General features: G+C 41.8%; 1 protein-coding gene across 1 annotated transcript in view; it reads right to left on the bottom strand.

Moving 5' to 3' along the window:
- Positions 1-965: 965 nt before the first annotated feature.
- The window catches only part of LOC115234611 (CUGBP Elav-like family member 4), a 714,297-nt gene continuing 698,356 nt past the window's right edge, over positions 966-16,906 (bottom strand). Inside the window, exons 9-11 of the mRNA XM_029805808.1 lie at positions 4,908-5,066; positions 2,965-3,149; positions 966-2,782 (exon numbers count right to left, since the gene is read on the bottom strand). Coding sequence (XP_029661668.1) covers positions 3,022-3,149; positions 4,908-5,066 — 287 coding nt within the window. The 3' untranslated portion in view covers positions 966-2,782; positions 2,965-3,021. The remainder of the gene's footprint in view (positions 2,783-2,964; positions 3,150-4,907; positions 5,067-16,906) is intronic.

Genomic DNA, 16,906 nt, shown 5'->3' with positions numbered 1-16,906 from the left:
TTATATATATATATTTATATATATATATATACTTCCTCTTTTCTCAATAATTCATATTTATATATTTATATATGTATATATATGTCAGTTGTGTTGGTACTTTGGTTGATTATTTCCGCTAGATCAGAGTTTTCCTCTCCGCTCCATCGCTCCTATCGCCTACCCTACGCGTATTTTATATATTCGGTCTGTTTCATCATATATCTATGTGTATATATATATATATATATGTGTTTGTGTATAATGCAATATATAAACGTAAAGTAGCCGTGGCAGCGCGACGCGTCAAGCAATTTCGCGTCTCACTAAACCCGCCCTCTTCCCGTTCCCCTCCGTATGTGTGTCTCCGCGTAATAATTTATTAGACGTTGATTTAGCTAAAACTAGAATAATTTACTAAGTTTCTACTTCCTTTCAATCTCGATACGTATATACGCACGTACACGCGTTACGTACGTGTGTGTGTATGTGCGTACGTTTCCCTCGCGTACAAATCGCCCGAGACTCTCTGCGTATCCGACCGGGCATCGCACGCGAAATGTTCAAAAAAAGTTTTGTCTATTTCAGTCACAGGAATTCCATATGAACACGCACGATTGATCGATAGGCGTACCGAACCTGCCAATCGGCAGCGGTCCTTTCCTTCCGCAAAAATATGTTCGACATTCTTGGCATCGCCATTACAAGTCCCGGCCACAATATCGAGAGAATGAAACGTAAATCCAATTATTAAAATCATTGCACAGTAAATCAGCTTGCGATCCGTTCCTAACTCAATTTTTTATACTTATAGAGTCGAACGAAAAAAAAAAAAAAAAGATATTCTTCTAGTTTATTTCTCTTCTAGTATCGCAGAGATGATAAGCGTTTTTAGGACAGATATTGCATTTTACGCAATATAACTATATTATATTGTTTGCTCTCTTTGGTTTTTTCGTTTTTTTATCTCTATTTCTTCCCCCCGCCCACCCCCCATTTTCTCCTACTTCCACACAATAACAGAAGAATTAGCATCATTATACAATTATATTATGCTGTAAGAACAACGTCGAAACTTAAAGAGGACCGTCGTTGGCAACATCGTCATCGTCTGGACAATCACAGCCTGCCTGACATTTCTCGGGCGATGCTTACCGTTCGGGCAAGATCAATCCGTCGATCATCGATCCTGTAGATCGGACCGAATCGCGAAATCGATCGCGATCGCGCCCGCACGCGACTTCTCTCTCGATGTTCGCGCGCACGAACCATAACGGTATAGATTATACTTTCGGCCGGAAACTCGCGCGTCACTTACTTAGCGATAATTATAATGATAATCACCGTAACCATAGTAGTAATAAGTGCTATTAGTCAGGAAGGACGAGAACGCCGTGCGAACGCGCGCGATTTCGAAGGCGAGACTCATCTCTTCCTCGATATGACGCGGCACGGCATGCGCGAACTCCTCTTCCATTCTCTCTCTATCTCTCTCTTTCTCTCTCTCTCTCTCTCTCTCTCTTTCTCTCTCTACCTGCAGTATATAAAATCTATAGCGCGCCATACATGTTAATAAATCTTAAATGTTAAGGAGAACCGATATCCGGCGGGGATGTCGGACCGGCGCTGAGCCCATGTTCGCCGCTTGATTCTCTGCTTTTTTTCATATTTTTTTTTGTCTTTTTCTTTTTTTTTCAAAGTGTTCAAACGCGTTTCGTCAGACGAGCACCCTGTATAGCATATGATTGACATGTGTCTTTTTGGGAGAGAGATATCGATCTCGTCCGCGCGTTCGGGACGAGCCTGCGTTTTATTTTACTTTCGTCAGTCTCACGCGGGGATTATTATCTGTCCCGCCGTCAAGGATGACGCCGCGCGGGATCTTCATCGCGATGGCTACATCGTTCGCTTCGTGCGGTACAAAAGATTTATTAGGCTCTCGTGCTGGTGATCGCTGAGCTGTTCCATTTAGCTGACGTACGCGGTTAGATCCGGTACGATCGAGTCCTTATTGAGGATCGATCGGACCGGGTATACGGTTCTGATTTTTCTTTTTGGCAAACGCACACACGACGCGTACGATCGCATCGTCGAACTGGCAACGAACACGACGAGAGTCCTACAGGCATTTTTCGACGGGATATTTCGCGATAGCTATTGTCGGTTTTGATGTCGTCGATTTTGATCGTCTCTACGCGACGTCGTGCGTTTAAGTGTAATACGGTGCGTCGTCATATCGGGACGACAAGCTCGGCCTGGACTTCCGGTGTTTCCGGCACGTCTCTCCGGGAGGATGATCGGATCCTCGAAATGTTCCGCTGCACGCTTATTCGCAATCGCGCCCTCGAGCTCGAACGTAATCTCTCACCTGGCAGTAGGAGACAGAGGCTAAACTCGCGGAGGACCCAAAAGAAACATGCAGATTCGAAATGGGAACTGGTGAAAGGGAGAAAGGGGAAAGCCAATGTTGTCTAACGACGAAGCGTTCCGGTTATCCGAGCATCCAGGAAATGTTATCTCAGCGTGCCTCGTCCTCCTCTTCTCGTCTTCACCTCTCTCTCGGACTGGGTTCAGCGCAGAACATCCTTCATCGCTTTCGCTTCAGCCTCTTCTTCGCCGCCGTCGCGCGAACTTCAACGTCGTTGAAGCCGTTGTTGTCTTACTGACCTCTAAATCTTTTACCCTCTAATGAATTAACTAGCTAGTATACTAAGTTGTTACGGTGGAGAGCGTTGTAACGGTGATTCAAACTCATCACTCCTGATCGTCGAGCATCCATCGAGTTCACGTTCTCGTACGACATCTGTAATTCAGAGTGACAATATCATGTAATTTATTTGAATTTGCATGTAGTAAATTGTAATTTATCACGTTTATTAATTGATAGTGTTATTGTTTGAGGAAAATTATAAACAATAATATAACATCGACGTTATTTTAAAATTGATAATATTGTAATTAAAAAAAGAATCTGAAAAAACTTACTCTGTAAGTTATAACGTAGGGCGCGACCCGTCCAGATTTTCTAGGCTAGGACGTGGGTTAGTATGGCCGGCTGGCGTCCTTGGGCCTCTTTAACTGGACTTTTAATCGTTTCATCCCTATTTGGAAGCCGTTCATCGCCTGGATTGCTGTTTGCGCGCTCGCTGGATTATCGAACGACACGAAACCTGAAAATACCGAACATTGAATCCTGCAGTATATTATAGGTTTTTTCTATTCTTTAACAAAATCTTTATTCGACATTATACAAAAGTTACAATCTTTATTTGTTAATGTATGTATACAGTTGTAAAAAAAAGAGAGTTGCTAAATGTTTGTCTATAGTAGCAATTATAAAATTGACATAAATATGTTAACTAATTGATGGTAACAGTTTAATAAATTGCGTATAATAAATGGGATGTAAAAATATTTGTTTCAACCTTATTTCGTCGCAATTACATCCTGTTATCCATCTCAAGAAATATATTTCTATGCTTAAAATAATATATATGTTTAAAAAATCCTCTTTATATATATAAACATAATTTGTTATTATGACTATTTGATTATTTGGCGACGACAATTTAGATGAACCAGATCTTCTGCGAAGAGTAAAAAATTTTCGCGGATATTACTCAAGTTATATCGGAAAAGCAGGTGCGCGATAACGAAGCCCCTCGGCCGAAATGTTCCCGAAAGATCGTCACGAGTTTCTTGGTTTAAGCCAATTTTGACCATTAGCGTCGATCTCATTTTAGTTTCGCCTTCATGGCGGTCTAAATCGCCTGACCAGACCCTTCGTCTTCCGTCCATCCACGGTTCACTCTGCTCCGCAAATTACTTTTACTTCAGGATCGAGGGACACCCTGATTATTTTAACCTTTCGTTCCACGGAAGGAGCTTGTCGCCAAGCTGTATCCGAGTTTTCGCATCGCTCGATATATTTTACAACCCACGTAAGAGAAAATTTTCCCCCAATTGCCTTGATTATAATTATATAACGAATTATTCAATGAGACAGAAACTGTCAAAAAGCCCTGAATTGATCGCGGTAGGTAAAATGCTTCGAAATGATGAAAACTTCTGCATATTTTTCCATCGCGGGCATAATTATACGCACGGCAGGATAAAAAAAGGATGAATAATATCAAATGCGGACATAATGACGCGTTGTTGCGAATCTATGCTATCTTCTTTTTACATGAATGACGAGGCTCTGAAACAGAAAAAGACAAATACACGGGCGGAATATATGAATTCGCTCGCGTGGGCGTACGCGGACGTAGATCAAGGAATGGACGCGAATGAAATCGTCCAATTATCCGTATCCTCATACTGTCGGATACGATTAATCAAAGGAACGCCAGCGGCTTTTATCCGCATTCTCTGTTTCGGTCCTCTCTGTACGGTCCCCCGAAAAGAACTGCGCGGTTTGATTCTGGTTCCATTGAAACGGCATTCATATTCAGTCTGCCTGGTCTGTCCGTTAATACGGACGAATTAAATTTCCATGATTAATCCACCACTGATTGGAAACGTGTAGAGTCATTTAGAGCACTGTAGCATATGTGACTGATTGAAAGTCATAATAATAATCACAGACATATCGCGTGCACAGGCTGTGTCGTGATCATATTTTTACACAGGCATGTTTCAGCATAAAGTAAAAATGCTTTATATTATTTTTACGAGAAAAATATATATATAAGTGTGTAGATATATTTTATTATTATTATTTGCTGTAATTTCCGTCGTAATTAAAATCATACGATAAAAAACGATGAGATATATTAAAATTTTGCGTATCCACTATACACATCATTGTTTCACCAAACAGTTGGCATCCTTCTGTTCTATCTTGCGTAGAGGCTGTTAAGGATCGATCATCGGGCGGATGTATGACATAGCTCTGAAATTTGTTCACGGTGCCGCCGCACACTTACCGAAGCATTTACTCTGGTTGGTCGCCCGGTCGATGAAGACTTTGGAGGAGATGACGTTGCCAAAGGGGAGGAACATCTGCATGAGCTCGCCATCACCAAACTCCTGGGGCAGGTGGTAGATGAACAGGTTGCAGCCCTCGGGTCCTGAGATAGAGCATCCTACCATATAAATCAGAGCACATCTAAACATCTAAACTTGAAGTATAATACTCAAGTTAGAATGTTAGTTCTGGATGAGTTCTGTTCTTCGTAAATATAAATGATTCCGCGCGATACGAGAGCTTCAACCCGTCAGAGAGATCGCTAACGGATGCTGCTTTTCTCTCTGATTACTTTTTTTTTTTCATCTGGAGTCTTTTCTTTTTTTGATGAATGAAGATGAATCTGCGGTTGACTCTTGACGATTTCTCTCTCGTCTGTCCGAGTGCGAAAATGATGATGATATAATATGATTTTGTCTCACGCAAATGACGCGAAGTGACATGAACATGAGTCAAGCGAAAAGTTTAAGATACTGCGAGTGAATGACAGAAAATGATGTGAAAATGACCAAAAGTTGAAAACGAATGATTAGAAAAAGTCACGAGGATTATTATGCTCGTGATTATTGATAGAAATCTCGCGATTCAAATAACGTTGAGTATTTATACTTTCAAATATACACATACAACACACACTAGGATTTACAACACAATGACGATGGATGAAATAATGGATACTGAGATGAGTGAATGGATATGGACGTGGTGACGATGATAGTGATGCCACTGATTACGATGGTGCGATACTCCCGTATTTTCGCCAGACACGATAATCCGTCGCTTTATCTCCTCTATATGAGCATTCTAAGTGATCCAAATATGCCGTCACCCTGCGCGAAGAAACTCGTCTCTCTTCTTTACCAAATTATATCATTTAATTAAATTTAAACGAGGTCGCGATACAATATTAACATTAATTGATATATGAATTAATCTTGAGAGCTTATAGCGAGATCTGAGCTTCAAAATTACGTTACATTTTGTACTTCCATGTATGTTATTCTTAATTAGATTTTTGCACATCAATCAATTATCACGATATCCTACGGCTGCTCAAGTAAGTCTTTCTTTCCACTTCCGGTGTTAAAATGGCAAAGACATCGAGGTTTAATTTAAGAGAAGAGAAAATCCCCAGAGTAGAGAAACGAAGGGAGGGAAGACTACCCGAATAACGGCAGTCCAAATAAGGATTTAGCTAATTTCACTGAACTTTATAACTCCGACGTCAATTAGCGGCGATTATGACCGTGGAAACTTCTGCTCTCTTGCCCAGAGCTTCTCTTCGACTAACGGACGCATTTAAGTAATGAGATGGTTGCCACTCAACTTTTACGATGCTACTCATCGCGACTTACTCACCTCTCCCCAAAAGATCTTTCGCGGAAAGATTCCTCCGGGAAATATGCTAGTCGAATCATGATATTATATAATTGTTCATTTTGTGAGCTCGATTACGACTTCCGGCACGTCGATGCTCAGCGATAATCTTACATGGCTGGTTGAACATGCATTTATCAATTGATAAGATTATTATCGCGAATCCCGGCAAGTTTAAGAACCAATGTCACACAGACGCAAAATTTTACGGCGGTTTTACAAAGATATTTTCATCCGATCCAAAGGTGATCTTCGTCGATTGTCCGGGAGGAGAAGTTTAAAATCGCAGTTGTCGAAAACAGAGAATTACAGTCGTTTACAAAGTTCCAGTCACAAAATTCTAAGACCCGAAAGAATGAAACTTTCTTGAGATAAATATACCGTGCCATTCATGCTAGCGAAATTTGCAAAGCGATACGATTCGCGATTTGAAAGTTCTTCGTAGCTCGCGGCCAGTTTGATATGAGAAAGAATAATATTTTCCAAGTAAATTACCGATTTAATACTAACTTTCTTGTCAATTATAAATTATGTTTCTTGTGTACTTGTTAGCGTTTCGAGAAATCGCAAACCTGTCCTGCAGTTTACGCAAAGAGTGACAAACTCCACCCCCTCTCTTATGCGAAACGACTTCGTCTCGGTAATAACTCGATCGTGGCTGTCACGCGAAACCCAAATTAGCACGAGTGTCGACGGGTTTCCGGTTCCGACTAGGGAGAGCACGAAGGGGAATTGCGGTGGACGACGAAATCACGAAGAACGAGCCATAAATTAAAGCCCGTCGTCGTGTCGAGCGCGCGATCGTTGATCCTGAAATTGGTTTTCGCCTCTCTAATTGGCACACACGCGGTACGTGCACGCGAATTTAATGGGAATGACTACCTTGCGCGTCTACTTCTATTGAAAAGTAATAGCGGGACATTACGCGAAACACACACATAATTGAGATACCTAAATTCATACAATCGTCTTTCTTGCATAATGAAATTTTCCTCAAAGAAGCTTTTGTGACACATAATGAATAATTTAAATATATTTGAAATATTATACTGCTATGCGTGCACAATTATTTCTGAAAATATGCACGCGGAATTTGTATGCAGAAAAATAATCTCTTGAGCGATCTAAAAAAAATAATTATTATGGAATTTTTTGTGGGTTTTTGTAAATTTTTTTTGGCAAAATTGAATTTATTTTTCTTGCACGATAAAATGACGTTTTATAATGATATCTTCAATTGCGCAAATGACGGTGTTGCCGATCGCGAAACGGATTCGTGTCGGATTTCTGGTACAGACGATCTCGCGAAGTCTCGCAATGCACGTATCACCGTCTCGTAGCGAAGCAACAACCAACATTGGTCGACAGCGCAACACCGAGAACAGCCACTGACATCGAGTGCAACGGCGAAACACCGAATTAAACGACGAACATCCGAGATACGTTGACGTAAAGAATAAAGAAAAAGGAAGGTAGGAGAGAGCTATCCGTACAACGTTAAAAAATAATATATCGTGGCACAGTCATGGTTAGAGAGAAGAAATATATATACGAACACCGAGAACATCGTGTAAGACGTAGAACACCCAGAACAACGATCAAGGAGCTTAAAGTAACACGGAGTAAGGGTAAACTCGCGAAGCGACAATCAATAATAGATCGATACCACTGTCATGCAATGATGACAATAACGTCGATTCCCCTTCGGCTCCCCTGGGTTCCGTCCGATATTGCGGCACGCCTAACGACTTTGACATCTAACATAAGTTTCTCCAAAAGATAGAGTGTCTCTTTGCACACAATCAATAATAGATCGATACCACTGTCATGCAATGATGACAATAACGTCGATTCCCCTTCGGCTCCCCTGGGTTCCGTCCGATATTGCGGCACGCCTAACGACTTTGACATCTAACATAAGTTTCTCCAAAAAGAAACAACGCTTCTCGGCACACAGAGACAAGATCGCAATGTACGCAAGTTTCCTTCGTTCGGAACGACTTAGTTAAGTGCCTGTAAGTGAGATATACCAAAAATTTTTATAACACACCAAGGAAATTGAGGAACAACGCTTCTCGGCTGACAAAGCTAAGATGGAAGTATACTCAAATTTCCTTTGTTCGGAACGACTTAGTTACGAAGCTAGTAGAGAAGCTTTTCAAAAGATAGAGTGTCTCTTTGCACGTTTTCTTTATTTTTATAAAACTTGTGTCTAGCACAGAGAAGTTTCCGAGAAGTCAGCAATATGATAAGCGTTGCTATCTCGTTGAAACTTTGGAAACTATTCGTGTTTCTGACAGAGTACTTTACACATATATATGAAAAGAAAATTGTATGAGATATGATTTGCCATTTAGATTAGATTATTCAAAAATTACGATTCATAAACATATAGTTATCGATTATACAATATAATTCTTTGGCAATAATTTAATGTAGAATTTATTCTTTGACAAATGCATTGACAAGAGACTGATCACTTATAATTAATGTGACAGAAAATTTCATCTCGTCAAGCTTATATATCCATCCAGAAAATAAAATTATTAATAATTATTGTAATTCGAGGATCAGAGAGACGTGTTAATCAATGCGCGAGGCTCCTCGCCATGTACTGGAAAATTCGATTAGAGATCTCTCGTGTTTAAGAATCGTGTGTACCGCTTACGATTTAATCGCGGCGCATGGGAAAACGTCAGAACGCATCGATGAGACGAAAAGATCAGGTGGAACGAAAATGGGAACGGATGAGGGAAGCGAAAGAAAAGATATGGGGGCGAGAAGAGAACGGACGGATGGACGGAGCGGTTGGAGGGAAAGGAGCCAGAGGGTTTGAGGCCGGATAAAACGGAGGCGGGGTAGCCGTGTCGCGGTAAACTTTCCATTATCCTGCGATGTAACAACGGATCGCCGGCGGGCGTAGCGGCAAAGTAATTAAAACTTTCGTTTTATTTGCATTATCTCATTGCAAGGCGTCGTATATTCTAATAATGGCGAGTTGTTAATTGCAATTAGGCGTTGGCTCGCTCAGCCCTCTTCTAACCCAGGTCTTCTCCCGGTCGACTTTTTCTCTCTCTTTGGCTCCTTTCTTCTCTGTATTTCTCCGCAAAATGTAGCGTAATAAATGACTAGCTCTCCCTGATACATCTACTAACAATAAGCGAGACTCGTGCTGTCTCTTTGACCGACCACGTTTTTTTTTTTTTTTTTTTTTTTTATTCAAACCAATGGTTTCTAATAGATCGCATTTTTCTGCGAATTCGTGCGACTATGGAGACTAAAATTCTCGAAACTATCGAATTGACTTGTTTGTTTCTAAAGCAATCAACTTCTTTCGATAAAAAAAAAAAAATAGATTGCCGGTATTCATCTGATATTTGAACGCGGAATATTTTGGAATTTTTTTTAAATAAATGCCTGACACATTGCAATATAAAAATTAAAGCAGGAAGAACGAACACGGAAGGTGAAACGAAGCGAAACACGCTCTGAATTGATTTTCGCGAATACCTTCCGCTCATCGCTTCTGCTCGCATAATCGAGCCTTGCGGCGTGATGTCGCTTTATTTGCGAAGTATGGAATTAACGGTACAGAGCTGCTGTGCGATGGGCGGCGGCGGGAGAAGTCGAAACTCCGTCTTGCACCTCGTTGGGCGCCGACGAGGGATAATTCGTGTCTGGACATGTGTACGGGACGTGGGTCTACAAATCTCGGGTCTACAGTCGTTCGTGTTTACAGTCAACAGTTAGACGTTGATGAGCGTGTTGTACTTACCTTCCCTCTGCGTGGGCGCCACCGCGGTCATCGGCTGAGGAATAGCCTGAGGAAACTGGCCGTAGACGGCGGGGTAAGCTGCGACAATAACAAATAACAAGTACATCATGATCTGTCCACATCTAGATTTGTGCGTGCTCACTGCCTCTATCTCTGTATATTCCATTCTCAATCTCTTTCTCTCTCTCTCTCTTTTTTTTTTCCTTTCCCTAGTCCGCATTGCGATCCGCAGTCGGCCGTCGTCGACAGTAAGAGCCGGCGACAGGTCGAAACCGGCAACAACCCACCGAACGAATGTAGGCGTCGTAATTCAATGCAGCGATAGCGCATACATAATGGACGATGACAGTAATAAAAGCCGAACAGAGTCCAATAAACGTCAACAGATTCAACAGAAATTGCGTTGCCATTGCTAGACAGATTACAACGGTGTAATTTATGACCGTGCGTTTCAGAAGCGTCGGAATACGTAACCGGACGCGACCATTCATTCTTGCGATTTGCCGAAGACTCGTTGCGAAACGGGGGAAAGGTCAGAGTATCACAATGTTAGAAGAATATGAAATGTGAAGAACGCAAGAATATTTCTCTCTCTCTCTCTCTCTGCGAATCATAAGAGATGCAATATTCGAAATATGCAGGTTTTATTACAATCTCAACATTAATGACAGATTCTGTGATTGCTTTGGAATGGCAAGCTTTTCGAGAACTAAGCTCTCTGGACGCACACATATATACATAAAATAACATTTACTTAATTCAGATAAACTTTATTTGTTCAACAATTTTAAGTCTACGTTTATCGAAATGAGTATTTAACTAATATGGAAAAGTAATGAGTGTGAGGTTCATCTCTGAAAATTTTCCCTCGAGAATTATTATCTCTAGGATATTCCGCATAATCTCATCGTTAACGCGAAATATGGAAATCGCGCTTCTATTCGTGCGGCCTGTGTTTACCCCGTCGGCTTAAAAGCGAGCGGAGGAGCGATTCGTTGATATGAACGGTCGTCTCGTACAAGCGATTCCAGGCGACATTCATCACAGGCGTTTTCGTCGACAAGGGTATTCGTCTCTCAACGTTCTCACCGTTCTCTCGCGCGACTTTCAACACGATACTTTTGTACTACGAACCGTCACGGCCTGCAAAAACGCAGCGTTGCATCCGGTGCGACATTAGCCGACACTCGATATCTCTTCAAAGCCGATTCGGCTTGAAACAACGCGCCTCATTAAAACGGGATACGGAACGCCGTCTTAGCGCAACGATGCAGCAAAAGTCGTCTACAAAGCTATACAGAATATCCCGTTGCAATTTATGCGAAACTAAATATTCAAACAATTAAGAGAAAAGCATCCCAATCTACAAACGTTAAAACGGAAGATCTCGCGAAAAGGATATACGACTCGTACAGAATAAAGCTCAGAAATTGGAGAGACATTATCGTAATAGCATTTGCTTAATATCACATTACAATGAATCGATAAAAAATGGCATTATTACATAGAGCTTTTTAATATAACTAGATTTGATTACATGTTCTTGATTAATAATTGACATCGATATGTATTAAGAATCGCTCGATGCGTGTATGTGAGAGAGATTAATGTAATAATTCAATTTTAAATAATAATAAAATAATGAGAATCTAATGTAACAAATTTAATATGAAAACTTGATAAATTTTGTTGTAATGCTATTTTACTGTATCTGTTATTGGAGGAAGGAAACGCCCGCGTAGAATGAATAAATATCAATATTACGTCTGATCAAAACGAGTATCTGCAAAATATTTCGCATTAAACAGAAGTGCCCGATATATTTTAATTCGCGATGCGATCTCTGCACGTTTGATGACAATTGGTTAATCTGTAAATTTGGATCTCGCTATAAACGCACGCGCGAACCAGCATTATTTCGTTCGCTACACGTGACGAGGCAGAAAGCAAGTACGTCGTTATTAATTATAGCTTGATAAATATTTAAAACGCTCGTGATTGATACCTGTTTGTGACGGATAGGCGGAGCGTGTGCGCGCGAGCCACGCTCTCAGATCGGCAGAGGCAAATTTTCGCCCCGGAATTAATTATTTCCGTGCAAACATCGCTTTAATATATTCCGATTGACGTTACCCAACGACCCCCCCCCCTCCCCTCCCCCTTCCCCTCGGTGCGCGATGGATCAACGTTTGGCGTATGAAATAAATACGCCATCATACGTCGCGTCGGCCGCGTCACGCTCAGATAGAGGTACAACACCGTTATTCGGGATTGCTTTTTTTCCACTCGCTGATCTCGATGGCGCGTGTGTACACTGGCCGAAAATACATAGAAAAAAAATATACCGCTTTTGAATCCTCGGTAAATACAACCGCGTATACTCTCGCGCGCGCATACGCGGCTACGTTTGTTATGACTCGAATTTGTTGAATTTCCGCTGATACGGTAAAAATGCGTTGAGAGATGCGCGAGAGAGGGAATTATTAATCAGAGACGCGGGGCAAGAATAAGTAGTAGTATCTCTTGCGCGTCCGTTTTTCATTTCCGATTACAACTTTTTCTTTTTATTTTTACAGATTCGATCGATCAGCCGTGTCCGTTCGACTGGTGTTAGACCACGCGTTAACGCATTTGCGCGAACGCGGAATTCGTTAAACGTACTCTCATTACGGACGGTGATTGGAATGTAATAGAAGTATAGGTCCATCGAGACGCTGATTATCCGTGAAACGAGATCATCCATTTTGCCGAGCATTATTGGATCATAATTTGCGCCGATGCGCTGCACTTTGACGTTACAGCGCAACGTCGACGGTCGATGGCGGATATTTCGCCGCTGTTGTTGGTGAGGGGGATGCATGCACGAGAGGACGTGTAACGTGTAAAACTACAATATAATATGTACACGAAGTACATTTAGAAGGACATCGAAGTACATTGTAGCACCACAGCAGAAGCATTATAGAACGAAACGTTGACGCGTACACGATCATGTATGACGTGTATGTATGGTGTGTATACGCATGCGGCCATAGTTGCATGCAAACAACCAGCAACGCGATCAGCAAAATCGAATTTTTCGCAGGTAAGTGCTTCGACGGCGCCCGAATAAAAGCACGTAAACGTTCTGATGCATTTTTCCTTTTACGTACAGATAATCTCCTCTCTTTTCGTCGAAAACACGCGCTTTTTTCGACCCGCTCAAGATCGCGATAGGCAACATCCGGGTGAGATGAGTACGCAAAGTGTTATCTAGTCGCGTGTTGGAACCGATGATCCGTTCTGTTCACTGAGCGATAATGCAAAACGTTTATGAGACTTTAAAGCGACTTTAAAAAAGAGTATCCGCGTTCCTGAATTAACTTTAAGCTTAGGAGGAAAAGAAAATTGTTACGCGAGCTATCGTTATAATTAGATTCGTTCGTGTTATAACAACGATGCTATGATATAAATATAATTGACTTTCATCATTCACGTTTAGATTACTTATTCGATTCGGAATAAAAGAAATTCTACGAATAAGTATGTCCGCGCCTCTGACGTTGCGTCTATTTTTACGTCGATAATATCCGCGAGTCCGTTTGGATGGAGCTGGATGGGCGAAACGCGCTACAGTCATTGCACGGGGAATAGGGTAGACAGCACCTTGACAAGCCGTAGAGATAAAAATTGAAGCTGGAGAAACACTTACCGGCCACTCCAGCATAAGCCTGCATTCCAGGATACGCGGCGGCATGCTGAAGTGCCGCCTCCCCGTTGGGCAGCCCCTGCGCTGGAATGGACAGATGGAGGGCATCTACACTTCAGTAAGCTCAGCTCTTATCGGGGAGAGGGCCTAGCCTAGAGGCCCCTGTCGCAATACCCAGTAGGCCAATCGATATTTCCGCCGACTATACTCGAGTATAGTAATGACTATTCGAATGAGCGATAAAGGCCAAAGATTAATGGAAGCTTGACTATAGGAATAATCATATATCACCCTCTGTGTAAAATTTATTATTCGCACGGTACAATTTATACGACAGTTTAATGATTCGTTAGCGTTGTATGATTTAACTTGACCAACATTCGGATTGTACTTATATTTTTGAAAATTGTAAAGACCGAGATTCAATCGGGGAGTCTTTCGTAATACGTCGAGGATCTGTATATAAACGAGATCTTAAAATTAACATTTACTCATTTATTTATTGCAAATACGATTTTGTTCACGTTACTGGAAGTAGCTCTACATCTCTTAAAAAATATAAATCTCGCGTTTAACAGAAGTCCGTAAAACTGCACATCGGTCTTCCACGTATGAATCTCGTATCATCGTAATTTCGCTTCCTGGCAAATAAACGCCAACGAATGTAGCGCGCTTCCTCAGCGAAGCACGGAAAAGTACGACGAGTACCGCCTGACGTACTCGACGTTGTACTTGGCCTGCGCGAAGTTATTTACATCCCCGCGGAATAATAAAGTCCGTCGTCGATTGGCCGGGCATTGCGCAGGGGCGGCACGCTGCGCCTGAGTTGATACTCACGTCCCGCATAAGTCTGCGGTATTCCGTTGGTGTAGACACCTGGATCGGAGCCTGCCGGCTGGCCGTTCGGCGTTTGAGCGGCCATGTTAAAATTGGGCATCGTCGGCGATGGTAACGATGGTATCGCCCCGTTAACCGGTTGCCCTGTGCCGGTACCTACGAGCAAACCTGATCAGTACACACCGGTTACCCTCTTGCTCTTTTAACACCGACCTCGATCGTCCTCTGTGCGCGAGGCATCAGGATGCAATTTTTATCCTTTTCCCTTTTTCGTATTTTTTTTTCTCGCACCGTTTCTCTCTTTCTGCGTCGAATGTAATTACGACAAATATTCAATCCGGGAAATGATCCGTATGCCTCGCGTTTGAGGGGTCGGACAAACTACGGATCGTCGAATTGCTGATTTGATCCGTAGACCAGAGCCTTGTATCGAGTTAATATCGGTTGGGTCAAAGGGCTGCGTTTAACGTTGCATTTCTCTCTCTCTCTCTCTCTCTCTTACTCTCCCTTACTCTTCCTTTTTATCTCTGTGATCCTGTGTTGCGTTTCGCGCAAACTTTCGCGTAACATACGATCACGTATCATACTACTGCAACTATATGCTTGTTTTTGATATACTACAACGTTTATGTGTGAAAAGGTCGTGTTTATAGGTAATAGTTTGTCCCCTGTCAATGATGTGACTCGGATCAGCGATCAAAGACTTGCATCGTGTTAATGACGCATTGATTGCGCCGATGACCAACGTTTGGTATCACATCAATATTACTCGCGGCATTGATAAAGAGATATAATTATGTTTGAGCAATATCTGTGTTATTTCTATCGAGTTAATGTGCAATTATGGAAAATACGCAGTCAAGGGCACACGATAACAATAATATCGATATGTGTTTGATATAATCAAAACAATTTTTTGAAATTAAAAGAATGATTCTCGAAAGAGCTTTCCAAACATCGCGATTGGTTGTCAGATAAAGATAAGTACTGGCACTTTAATGCATATCCGAATCGAGTTTATATGGCTACGAAAGGTGGAAGTCGGGGAAGAAGAATCTCGATGCCTCGATAACACCCGGAGATTACGCTGCGCACATCCTCGCTACGTGCATCGGATATGACGATACGTCGTAAACTTAAACTCCCCGTGACTGGGCGATATACGTTCCGGCATTGTCGATTCGTGATGGGTAGTCGAGCGGTTTCTCTACACGGGTGAGATTTTTACAGCGGCAGTAAAATCATTGTTACCTCAAAGTATATTGATACATTACGCGCGAATCGAATAATCGTTGAATTTTCACATGATACAAAATAGGCAGAAAAATTAATCCAATGTGCTATTTCGAGATATTTTTTTAATAAAAAGATTTTACTGAAGTATTTATTTATAACTAAAAATAACTCTGCATTAATTTCTATATCATCAATGAATTGTTGAATTCGTCTTCCAAAGAATATTTTGAAATGCAATTATCGTTGGAGTCACAGAACGTTTTTCCAATAGATCCACCTGCAACTGCCATCCTGTATACATGCCGTTTGCGGTTGCGGTATCGTTCCGTCGGAAATAAAAGCTCGCTGCTCCGGTAATCTTTGGTACGGAGTAAAGCGGATGGACGCGACGGGGTGGGCCGCGGGAGCGAGGCCGGGGGAGATTGGCGGAGAAATAAAATATTATTTCCCTATCAAACGGTATTACCTTCCGCTTGACGAGACTCGACGTATAACGGAGCCGATTTCCTCGCTTATTTTATTTCTCTACAGCGACTTGGATCTCTCCGTTGTTTCTTGTATTGCCATGCGGAGGGTGCGAATGAGAAAGACGGATGGAGAAAGGGGAAAGGGAAGTGTGAGGGCAAGGAAGAGGCATTTCTTTGGCTTTTCTTCTTCTCCTACAACGAGCTTTCGATAAAGTTTCGCGGTACCGGCAATATCTCTCGCTCGAGTCACGTTCGATGAAAATGTTGTATTGATTTACGAGTCGGTTATAAGGCAACCGACTGTACGCCTCGTCTGTGTGTGTCGCGAAGATTCAGGGAAATTACAGGCAACAGATCAGGCAGAAATGACGGCCGAACGGGAGAGATATTTTATATCATTAAAATCGAACGGCGTTATCAGGTTGATGATTGATAATTCGTGTGCCCTCGAGTGCTTCCTTTCTTTTTAAATATTTTAATAGATTGATACTATTAGTTGATTAATCGGATAATCTGACATTGATTAATCAGGATTGAAAAATTGAATATTTTTCACGTGATCTTCGTAAATATATATT

The sequence above is a fragment of the Formica exsecta genome, unplaced genomic scaffold, assembly GCF_003651465.1.
Source record: "Formica exsecta isolate Colony F162 unplaced genomic scaffold, ASM365146v1 scaffold201, whole genome shotgun sequence".
Classification (NCBI taxonomy): Eukaryota; Metazoa; Arthropoda; class Insecta; order Hymenoptera; family Formicidae; genus Formica; species Formica exsecta.
The sequence above is the reverse complement of the archived record's forward strand: the minus strand, read 5'-3'. Positions and strand labels throughout refer to the sequence as shown.